Source organism: Xenopus laevis, chromosome 7S (genome assembly GCF_017654675.1).
Source record: "Xenopus laevis strain J_2021 chromosome 7S, Xenopus_laevis_v10.1, whole genome shotgun sequence".
In the NCBI taxonomy this organism is placed as follows: Eukaryota; Metazoa; Chordata; class Amphibia; order Anura; family Pipidae; genus Xenopus; species Xenopus laevis.
The window spans coordinates 73,951,624-73,974,623 of NC_054384.1; the positions used below are offsets into that span (position 1 = coordinate 73,951,624).

General features: G+C 41.7%; 1 protein-coding gene across 1 annotated transcript in view; it reads right to left on the reverse strand.

Annotated features, from left to right (window-relative positions):
* The window catches only part of LOC108697612 (interleukin-18), a 29,985-nt gene extending 15,879 nt beyond the window's left edge, over positions 1-14,106 (reverse strand). Inside the window, exon 1 of the mRNA XM_018227811.2 lies at positions 13,898-14,106. Coding sequence (XP_018083300.1) covers positions 13,898-13,961 — 64 coding nt within the window. The 5' untranslated portion in view covers positions 13,962-14,106. The remainder of the gene's footprint in view (positions 1-13,897) is intronic.
* Between the last annotated feature and the right edge of the window lie 8,894 nt (positions 14,107-23,000).

Here is a 23,000-nt window from a genome sequence, read left to right on the forward strand (position 1 = left end):
ATATGATGATTTGTGACAATCCCTAAGCGTAACTTCTCAGTTGCACAGAGCTCACAGAGCATGTGCAGTGTCACTAACACTAACAAAATACAACCTGGTGAGCTCCTGCCACAATATTTTTCATGCTTGAGTTGCTCCCCAACTGTTTACAGTTGAATGTGGCTCACGGTTAAAAAAAAGGTTGGGGACCTCTTTCACTCCAAAGGGCAAATTCAATAAGGCTCGAAGCAGCAAACGATAGCGCAATTTCGCCAGCATGACGTCATTTTGTTACTTCGCCGATTTACTAACGGGTGCTGGCGTAAATTCGCTAGTGAAGTGGAACTACTCTAGCGCTACTTCGCACCCTTACGTCAGGCGAAGTTGCGCTATGGCGGCTACGCTAATTCACTAACTTGCGGATTTTACTGAACGTTACCTCTTGGGCTCGAAGCAGCAAACGATAGCGTAATTTCGTCAGCATGACGTCATTTTGTTACTTCGCCGATTTACTTACGGGTGCTGGCGTAAATTCGCTAGTGAAGTGGAACTACTCTAGCGCTACTTCGCACCCTTACGTCAGGCGAAGTTGCGCTATGGCGACTACGCTAATTCACTAACTTGCGGATTTTACTGAACGTTACCTCTTGCGCCAGACTTGCCTTTGACACCTCAGACCAGGCGAAGTGCAATAGAGTAGATAGGAAATTTTTTCTAAGTCCCAAAAAACGCTGGCATCTTTTCCTTTTTTAAGGGTGATAGGCTGAAAAAGATCATAAATTTTTTTGGGGGTACCCTCTTTCCCCCCCACATTTCCTAACATTTGGCACCTAAACTATACAGTGGGCACATGTATAGGGCAAAATAACAACTCTATTTTATTTTATGAAGCTTTCCCAGGCTTGTGTAGTGTAATGTATTTGGTGCTACATATACGTCCATTGTGCTTTAATTGGGAGCCGTATGCAAATTAGGCATTGCTAGCGTAACTTCGCTTTGCTGGACAAATTAATGCTAGCGCAAATTCGCTACCATTCGCCTCCCTGAGCGCAACTTCGCATTTTAGTGAATTTGCATAGCGCTGGCAAAACTACGCCTGGCGAAGTGTGGCGGAGTGTGGCAAAGCTGTCGCCGGCGCAACATCGGATCTTAGTGAATTTGCCCCTAAGGACTGTATGAATGCATTTTTACATTTATTTTCCCATGCTTTTTATTTGTACTGTTAATGTTATTGCAAAATAAAACACCTGACATGTAGAACAGAGTGCCTGCAAAACTATTGCACATATTTCCTGATGAAGCCTCTTGAAATCTGCCATTCAAATTGTGATATATTCTTAATTTTTAAATTTCTTTCTGTTTTTAGCAATTGCCTGTTTTATAAATGTATTGCAATAGTGGTTAGTGCTGTGCACCCAAGTAGTTCAAATAATAAATATTACATGCATAAATTGATATTGACCCGGAATGTTCTTTATATTGACTCAGTTCCTGTCCTTAACTACAGTATGGCCGGATACTTACCAAAATTATTTAGTAGTAGTCCATGAAAGCACTCAACTCAACAACAAAAAGTAAGCGTGTATCAACGTGTCTTTAATTATGGGTGATGCACCATGCATAATTAAAGACACGTTGATACACGCTTACTTTTTGCTGCCGAGAGTACTTTCATGGGCTAATAAATCTATATATATCTTCATTGATTTTTTTCTTTTGTGGTGAAGAATGGTTATATACACATATGTATTAATGTAAAGGGTTTTTGTTATTTATAATGCTACATTTATGATTACATGGGGCGAACAGCTTAAATCATTGATTGTCTTGTCTACATCAGAGTAAATGAATTGTGTGAATCTAAAGGGAGGGGTTTTCTTAGTTCCACTAAAACAACTATTTGCATTGGAATAACTACTTCCTTTAGAGATTGAATAAGCAGGGCAATTTAGTTGAACTTCACTCAATATTGCAGCCTATATGAGTTTCCAATAATAAGTGTGGGTTACAAAACCCTTCTATCCACCCCAGTGACTATAAGCTGCCAATGAGGTTGCAGTTAATAAGGGTTTTAAAGCTTCTAATAACACTCCTCACTTATGGGGTGGTCTTAGTAACTGGGCTTTCCATTTTAGCAAGTTTAAGATGTTAATTAAGTCAGAGGAAGTAACAATTTTTTCAGCGTATGTTGATATATTGGTGTGCGGATAAATACTTGCCTTGTAATACAGGATTAGATTATTATTGATAGAAACTGATCCAATGACCAGCTAGAATACACTTTGAGCCATTCTCAAGTTTGATACATTTTGACAGATGTTGTAACAAGTGATGATCTGATTTAGTTAAGATAGGAGTAAGTATATGTTACAATCAGAACAGTGTCAGTTTGCATTTGTTGTTTTATTATAGTAATGTTTATTTTATATAGTATATGTTCTTTTGGAGTTGTGTGGTTGTTTTATGTTTATAAACTGACGAGCATTTTAGATATGCAGGTATAATGTTAATTGATGCTGTGATAGACGCAGCTTAAGTGATATTCACACCTGACGAGGGTTACGCGTCATTATTATCTAAGCTATTTCCCGCCGGTGTGTTAATATAATGGGACCCGCGCGCCGACAAGGAAGTGATCGACGATGCGGATGTGACGTCAGAGGAGGCGGCCAGCGTGACAGAACGTGAGGCGGAGCCGAATCAGCTACAAGCATCTCTGAGGCAGATCCTTCGTGGGAAGAAGAAATCTGCCACAAAGAAGATTCCAGCGAAGACGCCAGCGAAGAGGAGCGCTGCAGCCCAGCAGCATTCAACAGGAGCATGGCCATCCGTATCGCCTCCAAGACGAGAAGCAAGCGCGGAGTTCCCTGTGAGGTCCGGCACATCAAGAGGAGAGGTATCGGTTCCTCGGGCACTTAGTCAGGCTGCTGTTGCAAGAGCTGTAACCACCGCTCAGGAACCTCTGCCTTCTTCTTCTGCAATTAGAAAATTATCCACGGCACACAGGCTGCTGCAAGCAAGGAACCCCTTGCACGTTTATTGCGAAAGTGAGCAACGTTTCGGGGGCACGCCCCTTTGTCAAGCCTGACTAGGCTTGACCAAGGGCGTGACCCCGAATCGTGCAAGGGGTTCCTTGCTTGCAGCAGCCTATGTGCCGTTGATAATTTTCTACTTGAATGATTTGTGAGGTGGCCGAACCTCTACCATTGAGCACCAGACATCGTATTATATAATTGGGTGTGCGAGAGCCAGCTGTATTTCTTCTTCTGAAATCCCATTGACATCGACAGCATGCCCAGGACCAGCACCACCAGCACAGACAGCAGCTTCAACACAAAGCAAGGATGTCGCAAGTGCATTAGGTAATGTAGAACTACTAACTTTTAGAGAGGCGATTAACTCGCTCTCGTCATTATTTAACAATATAAATAATTCAGGTTCTAAAGTACCTGAGGTCTGTTTAAAAAACAAAAGATGCTGTAACATGTAACACTACACCATTGGGCCTACATCTGTCATCCAGCGTAAAAGAAAAAATTGTTAGAGGGGAACATATGGACATTTTGTCATTAATTCCCTCAGCAAAAGATTTCAAAATTAATAAAGCAGATAACGAGGAAGACAGAAGGAGACCCATGGCTCGTATATTCACAAATTGGTTGCAAGCCTTTTGTATCTATACCAATGTAATGACTGAGAAAAAAAACACAGCTTGGTCCACAATTGTTTAAACATATTGACATTATCCTGGAAGCTTACAAAAGTTATGGTGGATTATCATGGTATTTCTATGACGATAGATTTAGACAGAAAATGTCAGTCCATTCAGAAGTCACTTGGGGAAGGAAAGATGTAGATCTTTGGTTAGGAATGTTAGCTCCTAGACCCCACCAGGCCCACCTGTGGGTAGGTGGGCCTGGTGGGCTTGTTTGTAACTGAATTTTAATGCTAATTTAATAAAACAATATTTTTTATGAAAACAAAAGCCTTGGGACAGTTATCTTTGGATAAAGGATTTTCTTACAAGAAAATATGCCGTTAACCTTAAAACAACGCAAGAGCAGCCAGGCAAAATTGACAACCTCAGTGAGTTGGTTAAAAATGTTGCCTTGGCTAAAGCTCTGTCCAAACCAGCAGATGGCCATACTAATTAGACAAAGTTTTAGTGAAGGTTTTCGTTTTCCCACGGAGAACATTAAGCATTCTGTATGTGTGTTTGACAATTTGAAATCTGCTCACTTACACAAGGAAGTTGTCAGGAATAAGATACAAAAAGAGTTGGAATTAAACAGGATTCAAGGTCCATTTAATGAATTTCCATTCCAAAGATTCAAAGTGTCGCCATTGATAGTTGTTCCTGAAAAAGAAGTTGGCGCATTTAGGTTAATTCATCACCTATCATACCCTTGCAGTGATTCTGTGAATGATGGAATTGAAGATGATTAATGTTCAGTTTCATACACTTCATTTGACCAAGCCATAGATATTCTTAGGGAATGTGGGCAAGGAGCTCTTATGGCTAAATAAGATGTGGAATCTGCATTTCGATTATTGCCAATACATCCAGACTGCTATTGGCTATTGGGTTTTCACTTTGATGGAAATTATTACTACCATAAAAGGCTACCTATGGGTTGTGAATTATCGTGTTTTCACTTTGAGGTGTTTGCTAAATTCATTGAATGGGCTGTAAAGTTTGAATCTGGATTTTCTTTTGTTATACATTACCTAGATGATTTTTTGTTTTTATTGGTCCAAAGGCAACAGAAACTTGCTGTCATTTATTGAGAGTTTTTATGTGGATTGCGAGGGAGTTTGGTGTGCCGCTATCTGCGGAAAAAAACGGTATCGCCTACGACATTAATACAATTTCTAGGTATTGAAATTGATTTGGTTAAGATGGAGTTCAGGTTACCAGCTGAGAAATTTGAGAAGTTAAAAAAGTTAATTGCTCACGCATTACTTGTGAAGAAATTAAAGCTGAAGGAACTTCAGGCTTTAATTGACCATTTAAACTTTGCCACTTGCATATTGCCTATAGGCAGGGTTTTTAATGGAAGATTAACAAACCTGACTGCAGGAGTTAAAAATCCTAATTTTCACACTAAAATCACAACTGAGGCAAAAGAGGACTTGAAGGTCTGGTAGCAATTTCTGACATATTTCAATGGAAAGTCCTGGCAAAGGGACTTTGCCGACAGTGACAGTTTACAGTTATTTACAGACGCGGTGTTTTCAGTGGGCTAAGGCACATTTTTTGAAGGTCAGTGGAGCGTAGGTACTTGGCCTCAAAGTTGGATAGATGCAGAACTTACTAAAACCTGGTGCTACTAGAACTATTTCATATAGTTGTGGCAGTAGAAATGTGGGGTCACATACTAGCAAATAAAAGAATATTGTTTAGAACAAACAATTTGGGAGTTGTTCAAGTTATCAATAACTTATCTTCAAAGTCATTGCCGGTTCTCAAACTTTTCAGTAGGGATGTCGCGGACTGTTCGCCCGCGAACTAATTCGCGCGAACATCGACTGTTCGCGTCCGCCGAATGTTCGCGAATGTCGCGCGACGTTCGCCAATTTGGGTTCGCCATAGCTGGCGCTTATTTCTGACCTCTCACCCCAGACCAGCAGATACATGGCAGCCAATCAGGAAGCTCTCCCTCCTGGACCACCCCCACACCCCCTGGACCACTCCCCTTCCTATAAACTGAAGCCCTGCAGCGTTTTTTTATTCTGCCTGTGTGTGCTTGGAAGAGCTAGTGTAGGGAGAGAGCTGTTAGTGATTTGAGGGACAGTTGATAGTAACTTTGCTGGCTAGTAATCTACTTGATACTGCTCTGTATTGTAGGGACAGAACTCTGCAGGGATTTGAGGGACATTTTAGGTTAGGTAGCTTTGCTGGCTAGTAATCTACCTTCTACTGCAGTGCTCTGTATGTAGCTGCTGTGGGCACTGCTTCTGATCTCATCTGCTGACTGCTGCCTGTAACCCAATAGTCCTTGTAAGGACTGCTTTTATTTTCTTTTTTGTTTTTTTACTTTGCTACTATAAGAGCCCAGTGCTATTAGTCTAGCTGTGTTGGGGAGTGGGACTGGTGTGCTGCTCCTAGTAGTTCAGCACCAACCAGAGTAATTTTTTTTTTTTTTTAATATACATATACATATTTTTTTATTTTACTTATCTTACTGTTCTTTAACGTGTCCAGTGCTGTTTGCTGTTCTTCATAGTAGTGCACCAATAGTAGTGCACTTGCAGGCATTGTTTGCCCAGTGTGTTCTTCAAACAACTGCCGCCTAGCTGTGTGAGCTTGTTCACATTCTGTCTAAATATCAATAATAATACCGTCTCCAGAAACACCACCTGAGTGACGTTTTCCAAGCAGCAATAATATATTCCGTATCCACTGCTGTAGTGTATACGTTGACCTTGCAGACATTGTTTGCCCAGTGTGTTCTTCAAACAACTGCCGCCTAGCTGTGTGAGCTTTTTCACATTCTGTCTAAATATCAATAATAATACCTTCTTCAGAAACACCACCTGAGTGACGTTTTTCAAGCAGCAATAATATATTCCGTATCCACTGCTGTAGTGTATACGTTGACCTTGCAGACATTGTTTGCCCAGTGTGTTCTTCAAACAACTGCCACCTAGCTGTGTGAGCTTTTTCACATTCTGTCTAAATATCAATAATAATACCGTCTCCAGAAACACCACCTGAGTGACGTTTTTCAAGCAGCAATAATATATTCCGTTTCCACTGCTGTAGTGTATACGTTGACCTTGCAGACATTGTTTGCCCAGTGTGTTCTTCAAACAACTGCCACCTAGCTGTGTGAGCTTGTTCACATTCTGTCTAAATATCAATAATAATACCGTCTCCAGAAACACCACCTGAGTGACGTTTTTCAAGCAGCAATAATATATTCCGTATCCACTGCTGTAGTGTATACGTTGACCTTGCAGACATTGTTTGCCCAGTGTGTTCTTCAAACAACTGCCGCCTAGCTGTGTGAGCTTTTTCACATTCTGTCTAAATATCAATAATAATACCGTCTCCAGAAACACCACCTGAGTGACGTTTTTCAAGCAGCAATAATATATTCCGTATCCACTGCTGTAGTGTATACGTTGACCTTGCAGACATTGTTTGCCCAGTGTGTTCTTCAAACAACTGCCGCCTAGCTGTGTGAGCTTTTTCACATTCTGTCTAAATATCAATAATAATACCGTCTCCAGAAACACCACCTGAGTGACGTTTTCCAAGCAGCAATAATATATTCCGTATCCACTGCTGTAGTGTATACGTTGACCTTGCAGACATTGTTTGCCCAGTGTGTTCTTCAAACAACTGCCACCTAGCTGTGTGAGCTTGTTCACATTCTGTCTAAATATCAATAATAATACCGTCTCCAGAAACACCACCTGAGTGACGTTTTTCAAGCAGCAATAATATATTCCGTATCCACTGCTGTAGTGTATACGTTGACCTTGCAGACATTGTTTGCCCAGTGTGTTCTTCAAACAACTGCCACCTAGCTGTGTGAGCTTTTTCACATTCTGTCTAAATATCAATAATAATACCGTCTCCAGAAACACCACCTGAGTGACGTTTTTCAAGCAGCAATAATATATTCCGTATCCACTGCTGTAGTGTATACGTTGACCTTGCAGACATTGTTTGCCCAGTGTGTTCTTCAAACAACTGCCGCCTAGCTGTGTGAGCTTTTTCACATTCTGTCTAAATATCAATAATAATACCGTCTCCAGAAACACCACCTGAGTTGTTGTTGTTTTAAAAAAAATGCCAGGCAAAGGCAGGCCGCCACGCAGAGGCACTAGGGGCCGTGCTGCTATGCTATCCTGTGGCCCTAGGAAATTGCCCAGTTTTACAAAGGCAATTACCCTGAACTCCCAAAATGCTGAAGAGGTAGTTAACTGGCTTACACAGCACACCCCATCCTCTACCGTTTCTAACTTTGCCACAACATCCTCATCCTCCTCTGCTATGGGCACCCCACGTAACACTTCCTCCACCACCGGCGCCCCTTCTTCACTGGAGTCAGAGGAGTTATTTACACATGAGTTTCTTGAACTGAGTGATGCGCAACCATTATTGGCAGAAGAAGACGAAAGAGATGAGGACGTTACACCAGATATAATTCTGGCAGACAACACAACAGAGATGGACATAATGAGTGATGAGGAGGTCCCCGCTGCTGCTTCCTTCTGTGAGCTGTTAGAAGAAATTGATGCATCTGAGGAGAATGATGATGAGGAGATTGATGTTTTGTGGGTGCCCAGTAGAAGAGAGCAAGAGGAGGATAGTTCAGATGGAGAGACCGAGAGTCAGAGAGGCAGGAGGAGAATAAGACTTAGAAGAAGCAGGGAGGACAGCTCGCAGGGAACAGTAGGGCAACAACATGTATCGGCACCTGTGGTCAGCCGGCCAACGCACCTGCCATTGCCGCCAACTTCTACTGTTACCGCCAGATTGCCAGCTTCAAAAAGCTCAGCAGTGTGGGATTTTTTTAATGTGTGTGCCTCTGACAAAAGCGTTGTAATTTGCAATGAGTGCAGTCAGAAACTGAGTCTTGGGAAGCCCAACACCCACATAGGTACAACTTCTATGCGAAGGCACATGAACGGCAAGCACAAAGCACTATGGGAGCAACACCTCAAAGGCAGCAGACAAACTAAAAGCCACCCTCCTTCTGGTCCAGTATCTTACTGCTCTACCTCTGCTGTCCTTGACCCGTCTGAACCACCCTCCACTCCGCCTTCCACCTTGACCACCAGTTCCCAGTCATCTGCCCCCAGCCAAGTTTCTGTGAGAGCCATGTTTGAGCGTAAGAAGCTAATGTCTGCGAGTCACCCCCTTGCCCGGCGTCTGACAGCTGGATTGTCTGCACTCTTAGCCCGCCAGCTTTTACCATACCAGCTGGTGGACTCTGAGGCCTTCCGCAAATTTGTAGCAATTGGGACACCGCAGTGGAAGGTACCCAGCCGCAATTTTTTCTCCAAGAAGGGAATACCACACCTGTACCACCATGTGCAGAGCCAAGTCACCGCATCTCTGTCACTTAGTGTTGGGGCAAAGGTCCATATGACTACTGACGCATGGTCCTCCAAACATGGTCAGGGCAGGTATGTCACCTACACTGCCCACTGGGTGAACTTGCTTATGGCTGGGAAGCAGGGAATGCGTGGCTCAACAACAACAGTGGAGTTGGTGTCACCGCCACGGATTGCACGCGGTTCTGCCACCACCTCTACTCCTCCTTCGCTCTCTACCTCGTCTTCTTCCTCTGCTTCCTCCTCCTCTGCTGCTGGGTCCTCCTCCTCCACACCTGTGCACCCCCAGCTCCCCCTAGGCTATTCGACGTGCCAGGTACGCCGTTGTCATGCTGTCTTGGGGATGACGTGCCTGGAAAGCAGAAACCATACCGGATCTGTACTCCTGTCATCTTTGCAGTCACAGGCCGATCGGTGGCTGACCCCACACCAATTGAAGATCGGAAAAGTGGTGTGTGACAACGGAAGCAATCTGTTGGCAGCACTGAGACTGGGCAATTTAACACATGTGCTCTGCATGGCACATGTTCTGAATTTAATAGTCCAACGTTTTGTCTCGAAGTACCCAGGATTCCAGGACATTCTCAGGCAGTCCAGGAAGGTGTCGGCCCATTTCAGACGTTCCTACACAGCCATGGCATGCCTTGCTGACATTCAGCAGCGGTACAACATGCCAGTCAGGCGTTTAATTTGCGACAGCCAGACTCGCTGGAATTCAACGCTCCTCATGTTGGAACGTCTGCTGCAACAACAAAGAGCCGTCAATGAATACCTGTTTGAACTGGGTGGTAGGACTGGATCTGCTGAGCTGGGGATTTTTTCCCCCGTTACTGGGTGCTTATGCGCGATGCCTGCAGGCTCATGCGCCCTTTTGAAGAGGTTACAAACATGGTCAGTCGCACCGAAGGCACCATCAGCGACCTAATACCCTTTGCTTTCTTCCTGGAGCGTGCCGTGCGACGAGTGACAGATGAGGCTGTAGACCAGCGTGACGAGGAGCAGGAAGCGCATGATTTCTGGTCGGAATCACCAGAACGAGCCCAGGCACCTGTTGCAACGCAGGGAGAGGTGTCAGAAGTGGAGTCAGAGGAGGAAGGTGGCTTTGTGGAGGAGGAGGACCAACAGGAGCAGGCTTCCCAGGGGGCTTGTGGTGACCTTTTGGGGACCCCTGGTCTTGTACGTGGCTGGGGGGAGGAGACCGTGGATGATATAGTCCTTGATAACGAGGAAGCGGAGATGGATACCTCTGCATCCAACCTTGTGAGAATGGGGTCTTTCATGCTGTCATGCCTGTTGAAGGACCCCCGCATCAAGAGGCTTAAGGAGAAGGACCTGTACTGGGTCGCAACGCTACTAGACCCTCGGTACAAGCATAAAGTGGCAGAAATGTTACCAACGTACCACAAGTCCGAAAGGATGCTGCATTTACAAACCAGCCTGCAAAACATGTTGTACAATGCTTTTAAGGGTGATGTCACTTCAGGAACTCATCAACATTCCAGGGGCAGAGGTGCCAGTAATCCTGCCACGAGCGCACCTGCAAGGACAATGCACTTTGGCCACTCTGTAACGTCAGACATGCAAATGTTTTTCAGTCCAAGGCAGCGCCAGAACCCTTCGGGATCCACCCTCAAAGAACACCTCGACCGGCAGGTAGCGGACTACCTGGCATTAACTGCAGATATCGACACTCTGAGGAGCGATGAACCCCTGGACTACTGGGTGCGCAGGCTTGATCTGTGGCCAGAGCTGTCACAATTTGCCATGAACCTCTTGTCTTGCCCCGCCTCAAGTGTCCTCTCAGAAAGGACCTTCACTGCAGCAGGAGGGATTGTAACTGACAAGAGAACTCGCCTAGGTCACAAAAGTGTGGATTACCTGACCTTTATTAAAATGAACGAGGCATGGATCTCGGAGGGTTACTGCACGCCGGAAGACTTGTTCTGACTCCCCATGCAGCTGTCCTTCTCTGCACGCCGCATGACTCCACACACAGCTGTCCTTTAGTGTCCTCCTCCCTCCGCCACCGTTACAAACTAGGGTGCAAACCCTACTGGTTTCATTTAAATCAAAACTTTTTGGACAGGTAAATCCTGAGTTTTTCTGGCCTCTGTGCTTCAGTGGCTGCAACCAAAAAAATTCATATTTTCAGCATTTATATGGCATATTTTTTCTGGCCTCTGTGCTTCAGTGGCTGCAACAAAAAAAATTCATATTTTCAGCATTTATATGGCATATTTTTTCTGGCCTCTGTGCTTCAGTGGCTGCGACAAAAAAAATTCATATTTTCAGCATTTATATGGCATATTTTTTCTGGCCTCTGTGCTTCAGTGGCTGCGACAAAAAAAATTCATATTTTCAGCATTTATATGGCATATTTTTTCTGGCCTCTGTGCTTCAGTGGCTGCGACAAAAAAAAAATCATATTTTCAGCATTTATATGGCATATTTTTTCTGGCCTCTGTGCTTCAGTGGCTGCGACAAAAAAAAAAATTTTTTTAGCATTCATATGGCATATTTTTTCTGGCCTCTGTGCTTCAGTGGCTGCGACAAAAAAAATGTCATATTTTCAGCATTTACATGGCATATTTTTTCTGGCCTCTGTGCTTCAGTGGGTGCGACAAAAAAAATTCATATTTTCAGCATTTATATGGCATATTTTTTCTGGCCTCTGTGCTTCAGTGGCTGCGACAAAAAAAAATTATATTTTTAGCATTCATATGGCATATTTTTTCTGGCCTCTGTGCTTCAGTGCCTGCGACAAAAAAAAAATCATATTTTCAGCATTCATATGGCATATTTTTTCTGGCCTCTGTGCTTCAGTGGCTGCGACAAAAAAAATTTATATTTTTAGCATTCATATGGCATATTTTTTCTGGCCTCTGTGCTTCAGTGGCTGCGACAAAAAAAAATTCATATTTTCAGCATTTATATGGCATATTTTTTCTGGCCTCTGTGCTTCAGTGGCTGCGACAAAAAAAATTTATATTTTCAGCATTTATATGGCATATTTTTTCTGGCCTCTGTGCTTCAGTGGCTGCGACAAAAAAAAATTATATTTTTAGCATTCATATGGCATATTTTTTCTGGCCTCTGTGCTTCAGTGGCTGCGACAAAAAAAACATAATTTTTCAGGAAAGTACACATGCCTAATTTTTCAGGGTTCTGCAACAGTGGCGAAATCGCATCTTTTATGGTCACCGCAGGTGATCAATAAAGTAGACCAAAACTGGGCCCACACTGCAGAATCAGTGTTTTTTGGTTCACTTCACTGTACATTGAATTACCTCTGCCTGACCGTGCACGTGCGCACAAGCACGGTGACTGCTAAACACACCACTACAGAAATATTGCCACCAACAGGACGAACATCCTGGAGGTGACATTATTATTATAGTGACTATTATTTGCTCACTTGACGGTATCATTCATGAAAGCTCTTTGCGTTTTTTTGCGTTGCAGTAAGCGCCGCATTTTGTCTTTGCGTGTGAACAGGCTGTAACCTTTACACGACTTGATTGGCATGTAGACGCCGGACGTTTTAAAGCAGTTTATTACACAAGTTTAGAAATGTAGTGTGATTTCTGCCCTTTACAGCACAAAACGCAGCGCTGTGTCAACAATGTATTTTTCAGATACATTTTTGCCCTTGATCCCCCTCTGGCATGCCACTGTCCAGGTCGTTGCACCCTTTAAACAACTTTAAAATCATTTTTCTGGCCAGAAATGTCTTTTCTAGCTTTTAAAATTCGCCTTCCCATTGAAGTCTATGGGGTTCGCGGCGTTCGCGAACCGTTTGCATTTTTGACGCAAGTTCGCGAATATGTTCGCAAACATTTTTTCCGATGTTCGCTACATCCCTTCTTTTCAGGCATTTAGTGTTAAGATCACTGAAAAATAATATTTGGTGTTAAGCTAAGCATATAAAAGGAACTCTCGATACGACTGCTGATTCTCTGTCTCGCTTACAGTTTGGGATATTCTGGGGACTAGAGAAAGGAGAAGAAGCGCAAGTAACGGTATGCCCAGAGTATCTATGGGATTTGGTTTGGTGAAGCTGAAGCTGAAGGAAGCAGTAATTAATTCATTGTCGGAGAAAACTTTAGAATAGTGTCGCCACTTTAAAAAGGAGAGTTGCTGAAATTTCATTCTTCCTATGGACTTTACTAATAATACTTATTCATGTCGGTGGAAATGATATTGGGAAAATCCGAACAGTTGACTTGATAAGTCAAATTAAAAGAGATCTTTCGCAAATTCGGGCAATGTTGGAAGATGTTATTATTTGGTCAGAAATTGTTCCGAGATTGGTCTGGTTTTCACCAGAAAAGAAACTGCTTGAGAAATGTAAAAAGAAAGTGAACCATTGTGTGTGCAAATTTGTGAAAACTCTCAATATTATTGTATTTAGACACTTTGATTTGGAACCAGTTGAAATAGGTCTATATAGACCAGACGGAGTTCACCTGTCAGACATAGGGAATGACATCTTTAACAATGGTTTGCAGACGACACTAGAGAAAGCACTATTTATTGGAGGGGTGTCAACCGCAGTAAGAGGTTTATAACACACTTGACATGGTGGCCATAACAAATAAATATGGCATGGCTTTTATAATTTGTAAGTTTTTTCGATAGTCATATGGCGGCCTGCTGGGCATGAGCAGAGGCTGGCTGGTTTTCAGATATCAAAGAATTGATCATTTTTGTTTTAAATTACACTGTACTATTTAAAAATGCTAATAAAACAGTGCTGCACCCAACCCTCCAAACAAAAAATTTGTGTTCATGGTGTCGTGTGCAATTATTTTCTATATTTTATGGTTAGATTAAAAGAACATCATACCTTGCTCATGTAGAAAGGAGAAATTATCAGAAATCTGGAATTCATGGCTTTCTTCACTGTTCATCTCTGTTCCTCGAGTACAAATACAGTTCAGCTCAGATCCGGTTTTGCAATAGCAGAGACTTGAATGCGTCCGATAAGCAAAGTTCAAGTGAATATGGCAAGCGCATACTTTTCAGCTCCTAATAAAGCAATGTTAGAGGACATGTCGTGAGAAGTAGAAAGATTTTGGTATGTGGGTGGATACAAACAGGCTGATTCCTTGCAGACATAGTAACTAGATAAACCTGCATGACAGGAAAATACCTAAACAGGTATCTGTTTTTTTTCATTAAATAGATTATGGGTAAGATAACTTGGTTTAAATTTAGTCAATTAAGATATGCAAGTCATAACAGGTATTATATATTTCTATAAGAAAAATTGGTTTTTAGGGATGACTTTTCATATGCTTATTTGTAGCAGCAGTCGTTATTCCCTATGATACATTTGTAATAGTAGCTTGGTCCTGAATATCTTTTTTTTATTTCGTTTTGAAATCTAACATGAGGCTAGATATATTGTCTGATTACCAGCTGCCCCCAGTCATGTGACTTATGCTCTGATAAATTTCAGCCACTCTTTACTGCTGTACTGCAAGTTGGAGTGATATCACCCCCTCCCTTTCCCCAAGCAGTCTAACAACAGAACAATGGGAAGGTAACCAGATAGCAGCTCCCCAACACAAGATAACAGCTCCTTGGTAGATCTAAGAAAAGCACTCAATACTATAATCCAGGTCCCACTGCGACATGAAACAACAGCCTGTCAGAAAGAAGTTCCATCCTAAAATGCTGGCTCTTTCTGAAATCACATGACCAGGCAAAATGACCTGAGATGGCTGCCTACACACCAATATTACAACTAAAAAAATACAATTGATGGTTCAGGAATTACATTTTGTGAATTATTAGCAGTGTAAACAGTGTAACTTAATAAAAAATTGCATAGCAGAAATCATGAAGGAAACCTATTAACTGTGTGTAGACAGCGGAAAAATAACAGTTTCGATTTTCTGCTTCTTTTCTGTTCTCATCAACTTGCTGACACCCCAGGGTCCCATTCCTTTCTGCTTTATTTTTTTACTAGCTACATATTTTAAAAATAATTTTGCATTTTGTTCTGTGTTTAACCCTGTGAAAAACATTTCCCACTTAATATGTTGCAAACATTTGCACAACTAAAATTCTGTAGTTTAGTTACTCCTTTATAGAGTTGTCTCTACAACATAATCTCAAAGGAAACCATGTTATGATCACTCTTCCCTACATGCTCACCCACACAAATGCTAGAGATAAATTTGATAGTATTAGTTATTACAAGATCCAGAAGAGAATCATTCCTAGTTCTTGAACAAGCTGAAATAAAAAGTTATTGTTCAACATATTTACAAACCTGCTGGCTTTTTCTGAATTGGCAACCCCATTACCCCACTTGGCAACCCCATTACCCCAGTCAATGTCTGGATAAATGAAGTCACCCATAATATTAACTTGACCTGCCTTGACCTGTGAAGCAGCTTCTATTTGTAAAAGAAGCTGGGCTTCATTCTCATCACTTATACAAGGTGGTTTATAGCATACACCTGTGATAATTTTCTTTGTAACCATTTGCCCAGTTGAAATCTCTACCCAGAGGGATTCCACACCCTCCCCAGTGCCATCAATGGTTATTTCCATTTTGTGCATGGCTTTAATTCAGGCTTTACATACAAACACACTCCTCCACCCTTTTTAATCCCTCTGTCCCTCCTAAAAAGTGTGTAGCCATTTAAGTTCACAGCCCAGTCACATATTTCAACCCACCAGGGGTCACGGTCGGCACCCTAAATTCAGAACCAATGCTAAGCACCCTGTTCTCAGCTCTTGCTTCCGCCTTTAACAGCCGCCTTTCACCTCGGGAGGAGTCCTCGGCTAATCGGATGCTGCCAGGTCTTATTAAGAGAGGTGCCAAGCGAAAGGTTCTGAACGAGCAAAGGGGCACTACGGTAATGCAAAGTCTTTTGGGCAGAAGGTCGCGGTACAAGGTATAGGCAGAAAGCCTAGTCAATCAGGCCGGGTCGGGGCAGGCAGAGTACAAACGGAGTCAGGCAGGCAAGGGTGAAACCAGGAGATCAATAAAAACGGATACGGAACAAGCGGAGTCGGTTACCAGGCAAGGGTCAGGATAGTCAGAATCGCCCAAAAACAGGCAGGGGTCACAACACAAGCCAAAAATATATTCAAAATCCTATTTTATCACATTAGTCAAGCAAAATGAACTTTAATTACACTATATAAATTATTTGAATCTTGTTTCCATCAGTCTGGGAATTCATAATTATAGCAAGCCGGCAGCAGCCATTTTGTGGACACTGTTATTAAGACAAGCCTTGTATCATCTCAAAATCTTGTTTGTGCACCAGAATGGGGGACCCGATGGCCATCCCCATGCCCTGGTTACACAATTAAATGACAAAGGGGAATGTATGGAGAGCAGTGACATCTAGGAAGTGGTGAATGGAAAATGAAAGGAATTGTCTGCCCCGCCTCTATGCCTAAGGTATAGGGGCAGACAATATTTGATTGACAGCTGAGATTTTTAAATTAATTTACAACCACTATGAATGCTTTAATAAAAAATAGAAATTGGATTTATTTGAAAAGGACTTTTATTATACAGATTTTTGTGTCTGGGTGACAGGGCCACTTTAATAATAAATGATATTATCTTGCTATATATATATTTATATTTATATATATATATATATATATATATATATATATATATATATATATATATATATATATATATATATATATCCCGCCCTTCTATTTATCTGTTCCCCCTAGTAAATCGAAAGGGTCTTTGATAAAGCCTGGGAATGCCGGGCGAAACACGCGTCAGGCGCTATTGACTCTAGGCTCTGGGTGATGTTTTTCTGTGGCACTGTAATTTACCGGGGTCAATGTGTCCATCTACCTCTGCTTACACCTCCATGCCGCTATTCTAATTTCAATGTTTTGTTTAAGGCATTACAACAATACAGTGCACAACAGCCCTCGGTGCTGTGTACTGTGGCTCCCATATTTATTGTTCCCAAAGATGCCACTGCCTATTAATCTTTTAATTTCTCACATTATGGGTATTTTAAATTCTCAATAAAAGTTATGTCTTATTTTCTCATCTCAATAGAATTATATAACCAATTTAGGTGGGTCGGTGCAGTTTCTAAAGGGTTGCTCCTCTAAGCTCTTATTTGTTTTACATTGTATATTTCAGACCCTGCACACCACCATTGCATCTCTAGATGGTTGGTGCTCCCACATTCACATTCTTTCAACATCCATAAGATAACCAAGCAGACACACAAAACTCCAGATTATCCGAATATTACCTACACAAAAGGGGCCATTGTTTCTAAATAACCTGAAGGATCTTATTCACACATCTCCTCCTCATGGCATCTCCTTCAACCATGCAATGAATCTCTCTGCTTTAGACATACATTTTACACGGAGGAACCGAGACTTAGGGAGCATGTAGCCTACACATAGATGTATGTTAATGTTAACAAAGCGTGTTTATACCTGTACCTGTTTTATTGGAATACAATAAGGGGCACATTGATTTAGCTCGAGTGAAGGATTAGAAGGAAAAAAACTTCGAATTTCAACGTTTTTTTTTTTTGGCTACTTCGACCATTGAATTGGTTACTTCGACCTTCGACTACGACTTTGACTTGAACGATTCGAACTAAAAATCGTTCGACTATTTGACCATTCGATAGTCGAAGTACTGTCTCTTTAAAAAAAACTTCGACTACCTACTTCGCCACCTAAAACCTACCAAGCACCAATGTTAGCCTATGGAGAAGGTCCCCATATGCTTTCTAAGCTTTTTTTGATCGAAGGAAAATCCTTAGATCGATGAATTAAAATCCTTTCGAAATGCGGTAAATCCTTCGATTTCGATATTCGAAGTCGAAGGATTTAACTTCGATGGTCGAATATCGAGGGTTAATTAACCCTTGATATTCGACCCATAGTAAATGTGCCCCCTAGTGTGAAGGTGAACAACCAATGCTTGTCACAAGATGGCAGCACATGTTCACTAGTATAAACATGCAGTATTATTACAGCTGTGGGTTAGATGCTGGAGATGATTCATTTGCAGATGGTTCACCTTCATATAAATGCAGTTATCATAGCAGATAAAGTTTCAAATAATTGTTTTTGAGAAAATTACTGTAAATTTAGCATTTCTTTCTAGGGCAGGAGCTAGTGGACGCACCAAGGGAGGGGTCGCTGACCACTTAAATGTAAACTTTAACACTGATATTGGCAACTCTCTTTTTATTTAATTACACCGGTGATGTACTGTACAATCGATCTTACAAACTTTCCTTCAAATGATCGAATACTGCTGCAGGGAGGGCGGGAGTGACTGAGGGAGGAGTATGGGAAAACGTTTTGTCTCAGTGAAACAAACATATACAGAAAGATGAGCCACAAATTCTGGGTGGGGGAGGGGGAGTGATTTCAAAGGATTTCTGTCAGTGCGTTCTTTAGTGAAACAAACATGTGTACAGCCAGTGCAAACGTTTCTTCTGCTAGCCAATAGTTCATGATGTCAGGACTTTGTCATGTAACAAGAACTGGAGACGGGAGAACAACTCCGCTCCCTAGAAAACTGTATCTGATTCCTCTGTGGTAACTTCTGCTTTTACAGTAAGTTTTTGGGCAATATAGAATTTGGGCAATATAGAATTTGGGCAATACATAATTGTTGCAAAACATACAGCTATGTGTGAACGTTTGTGAACTCTTTAAAGTGACTCTGTCCTGGGAAAAGTTATAGAAAATATATACATTAATAGCACTCCTATTCAGTGTCGGACTGGCCCATCGGGACACCAGGAAAACTCCCGGTGGGCCCAGGTGTCAGTGGGCCCTTGTGCTGCTAAACATTTGGCCTATTTCATGGCCATTACCTATTTCTATGAGAACAAAGAGGCTAAACAGATGGAATAATAGGTTATAGGATGAATACCTAAAGAGACTAGTCGAATAGAGATTAAGTGAGGAGAGGAAGAATAATAGTAATCAGAGTGGGCACCTGGCATAAATTTTCTTGGTGGGCCCCTGGTCTAAGGTTTTTGGGTGGGCCCCTGGTGTCCCAGTCCGATACTGCTCCAATTGAAATTCATTTTTCAAAAGAGCAAAAACATATTTTTACATTTAATTTTAAAATCTGACATGGGGCTAAACATGTTGTCAGTTTCCTAGGTGCCCCAAGTCATGTGACCTGATAAACTTCAGTCACTCTTTACTGCTGCACTGCAAGTTGGAGTGATATAAACTAGGGATGCACCGAATCCACTATTTTGGATTCGGCCGAATCCCCGAATCCTTGGTGAAAGATTTGGCCGAATACCGAACCGAATCTTAATTCTAATTTGCATATGCAAATTAGAGGCAGGAGAGGAAAAAGTGGGAAAAATTCTTCTTTTGCGACAAAGTCCCATGATTTCCCAACCCGCCCCTAATTTAAATATGCAAATTCGTTTTTGGATAATGGTTCGGCCAGGCAGAAGGATTCGTCCGAATCGAATCCTGCTGAAAAAGGCCGAATCCTGTCCGAATCCCGAACCGAATCCTGGATTCGGTGCATCCCTACATATCACCCCCTTCGTTTCCCCCCATAAAATCATGACAGAATACCTTTACAATTTTCTTTATTTTTATATGAATGTGACATAATATATCATCTGAATTTTAAACAAGTCCTAAAAGTATATTAAAAAAAATAGTTAAACAGGAAATATTATATTTGGTCATGTATTTATTGAAAAAAATTATCCAATAACATATCTGCAAAAGTAGGTGAATCCTTGGAATACTTTGTTTGTCAGACAGATTGTGTACAAATGGAGCGTTGTTACCATTGTTGCCCTACCCAGAAGTGGTTGACCATCAAAGATAACTCCAATGCCTCTAATGGTCCGAGAGGTTACAAAGCAACCCAGGGTAACTGAAGGCCTCTCTCACATTAGTCCACCATCAAGAGAACAGTGAACAACATGGTGTGTATGGTAGCAAGGTGAAAGCCACAAAATAATGCTGACTGTCTACAGTTTGCTAAAGACCATGTGGACAAACCAGAAGGATATTGAAAAAATGTTTTGTGGATGGATGAAGCCAAAATAGAACTTTTTAGCTTAAATGAGGAGTGTTACATGGAGAAAAAAAACACTGCATTCCAGCATAAGAACCTTATCCCATCTGTGAAACATGGTGGCGGGAGTGATCTAGTTAGGTCCTGTTTTGCTGCATCTGTGCCTGGATGGTTTACCATTACATTGATGGAACAATGAATTCTAAAGGATAATGGAAAGACATCTGTCCGTGAACTGAATCTCAAGAGACAGTGGGTCATGCAGCAAGACAATGATCCTGAACACACAAGTCATTCTACCAAAGAATGGTTAAAAAAGATTAAAGTGAATGTTCTGGAATGTCAAAGTCAAAGTACTGGCCTTAATCTAATTGAAATGTTGTGGAAAGAACTAAAGTGAGCAATTCATTTAAGGAAACCCACCAACATCCAAGAGCTGAAGTGGTTCTTTGTGTAGGAATGGGCTGAAATTCCTCGAGTCGATGTGCAGGACTGATCAACAGTTACCGCAAAAGTTTAGTTGCAGTTATAGCTGCACAAGAGGTCACCCCAAATAATGATAAATACATGACCCAGGGTTGGACTGGAGCACGGGGGCCCCCCGGGGTCCAAACTTCCGGGGCCCCGCACACACCCAGGACATTTTAGTTTTGGGGCTCGGCAGATTAGGGGAGCGGGTCTGGGCCGGAGGTCCAACCCAATGACCAAATATAATTGTTATTTCATTTGTTTTCTTCATCTACTTTGAAGACTTGTTTGAAACACCCATTGATTTTAATACATTTGGAGCGAGATACAATAGTTGCGTGCAAAAAAATGTATGCCCATTTACTTTAATGCGTTTTGCAAAATTTTTCGCAAAATGTCTTCGCAGTTTCATGAGTTTTTCAGAGAAGTGGGACGGATTCGCTCATAACTAGTGGACATATTTCTGTTTAGCTACATTTAAAGGGACTATATTGTGCTGCTCAATCATGGTTTACTACAGATCGCAGCACACTTTAGTCAGAGTTATTAGTTCCTGGTACTTATATGGTGCAGGCGCATTTCTGCACCACTCCTTTTCCAGGTAAGGGCTACACTTTAAGGTGCCTATCACATTCGCTATGGACAATTCTATCAGGAGTCAGTTAATATATATGGAGCAGAAACCCTCCAGACACAACCTCTTTGCAGACAGTGCCCAAGCCAGATCATATCATATTTCAACCAGCCTGATGACAGGTGTTTTGTGTTGCTAACACTACAGTGCATCAGACTACTGAATAAATTTGATGTTATAACAAATTTTACTGGTCTGTTATTTTTCCTTAGATACTCTTCCACACATATGCAATCAAGGGTGCGGTTCAGGATGTGTGTTTTATATTTCACCCTGATGAAGTAATTGCCCAAGATGCCACAAAGAGGAAGACAGGACAAAGTCTGCTTGCAGGCAATCCATTTCTTGCTAAGTATGCAAAGAAAGTGTTTCGGGGACGACTGGATGGATCTGCTGCACCTTCTGTTTAACTCATTTAAAAAAAGGTCTATGAAATGATTGCTAACTTCTTTGAATTAATATATGTGACATGTAGTAGACAAAGTCATATACTATGATATGCCAAAGGAATTTCAACAGTTCTCTAATAAAAACAGCCTCTTTACAAGTGACTTCAGAAGAGATCATCTCTTTCAAAGGGGCAGATTCACTAACTGGAGTAAAGTCATCAGCGAGTTTCGTTGTGGGTGCCGAACGGTGCCGACTTTTGCTAGCGTTGAGGAAGATCTATGGCGAAGGCAAATCTGGCGAAAGAGGTAACGTTCATTACAATCCGCAGTTTAGTGAATTTGCGGAGTAACGTCCATTCACCAGAGCGAATTGTCAGCTGTCGATAGATTGTGAATGAGCGCTATCGAATTGGTGCCAGTGCCCATTAGTAAATTGGTGATGTCCCTGCGGGCGGTAACGCTGGCGACAGCGTTTGTCACTTTGCCCTTTAGTAAATCTGCCCCAAAGAAGGAAACATCAGATTTGGGTACTGATGATCCAGATCAGATTTCTCCTCTTTTGATGTTAAACTGTTGAACCTTCTCAAAATGTTTACCCCAAAATGGTAAGTGGCATGGTATGATATTATGTGTGTACTTAATTGGAACAGACAAAGGGAGCTTTATTGTAATGTACAGCATTAATAAACTGACCCTCTGTGATATTTGAATTTAGGTTTGGTGCCACCCTTATACAGTATCCTGTAGTTTTGGAGTACAAGCATGCGCAGCTTGTAGAGTGAGCTGTGTGTTTAAGTCTGGGCAGGCACTGTGCAAATGTTCTCTCTTGAAAAATAGTTCTTTGGAAATTAGGTTTTAACTCCTGCTACTCTTGAGATAGAACACTGCTACATGTGACTTTTTCTCTCATCTGGATCCTTGCAGGAATACTGGAAGAAAGGGGAGTTCCAAGCTTTAGTGTAACTCTCACACACATTTCTTCTTTCCGAAATCTTTGGCACCAGTGGTTCTGAAATAGGAACATGTATGAAGGAAAGTTACTTTCACTTAAGGAATCAACTGTATTTTCACTGTAAGCAGATATTGTATCTAAAAATCCAATTTATCGTAACCAGTTTGTAACGTGGTAAAATGTTTGCAATACATGCCTTTGAGGAGAGAATTGTAGTTGGACTGGAGATCCACAAGATGAGCACAGTAGCAGCATTATTCACAGAAACAAGCATAGCTCCTTCAGACTCAATTGTTTAAACAATTCCAATAGTAATGTCATTAAATAAATTACAAGGTTTGCAAGGCTGTTTGGTCCTCTCTCTGGCTGCCTGACTTCCTGATTCTCTTCCTTTAGATAAGGTAGCTCTACAGCTCCCAAATATATAGAGCAGGGCACAGCTTGCATTATAAATGCCCTTTATAA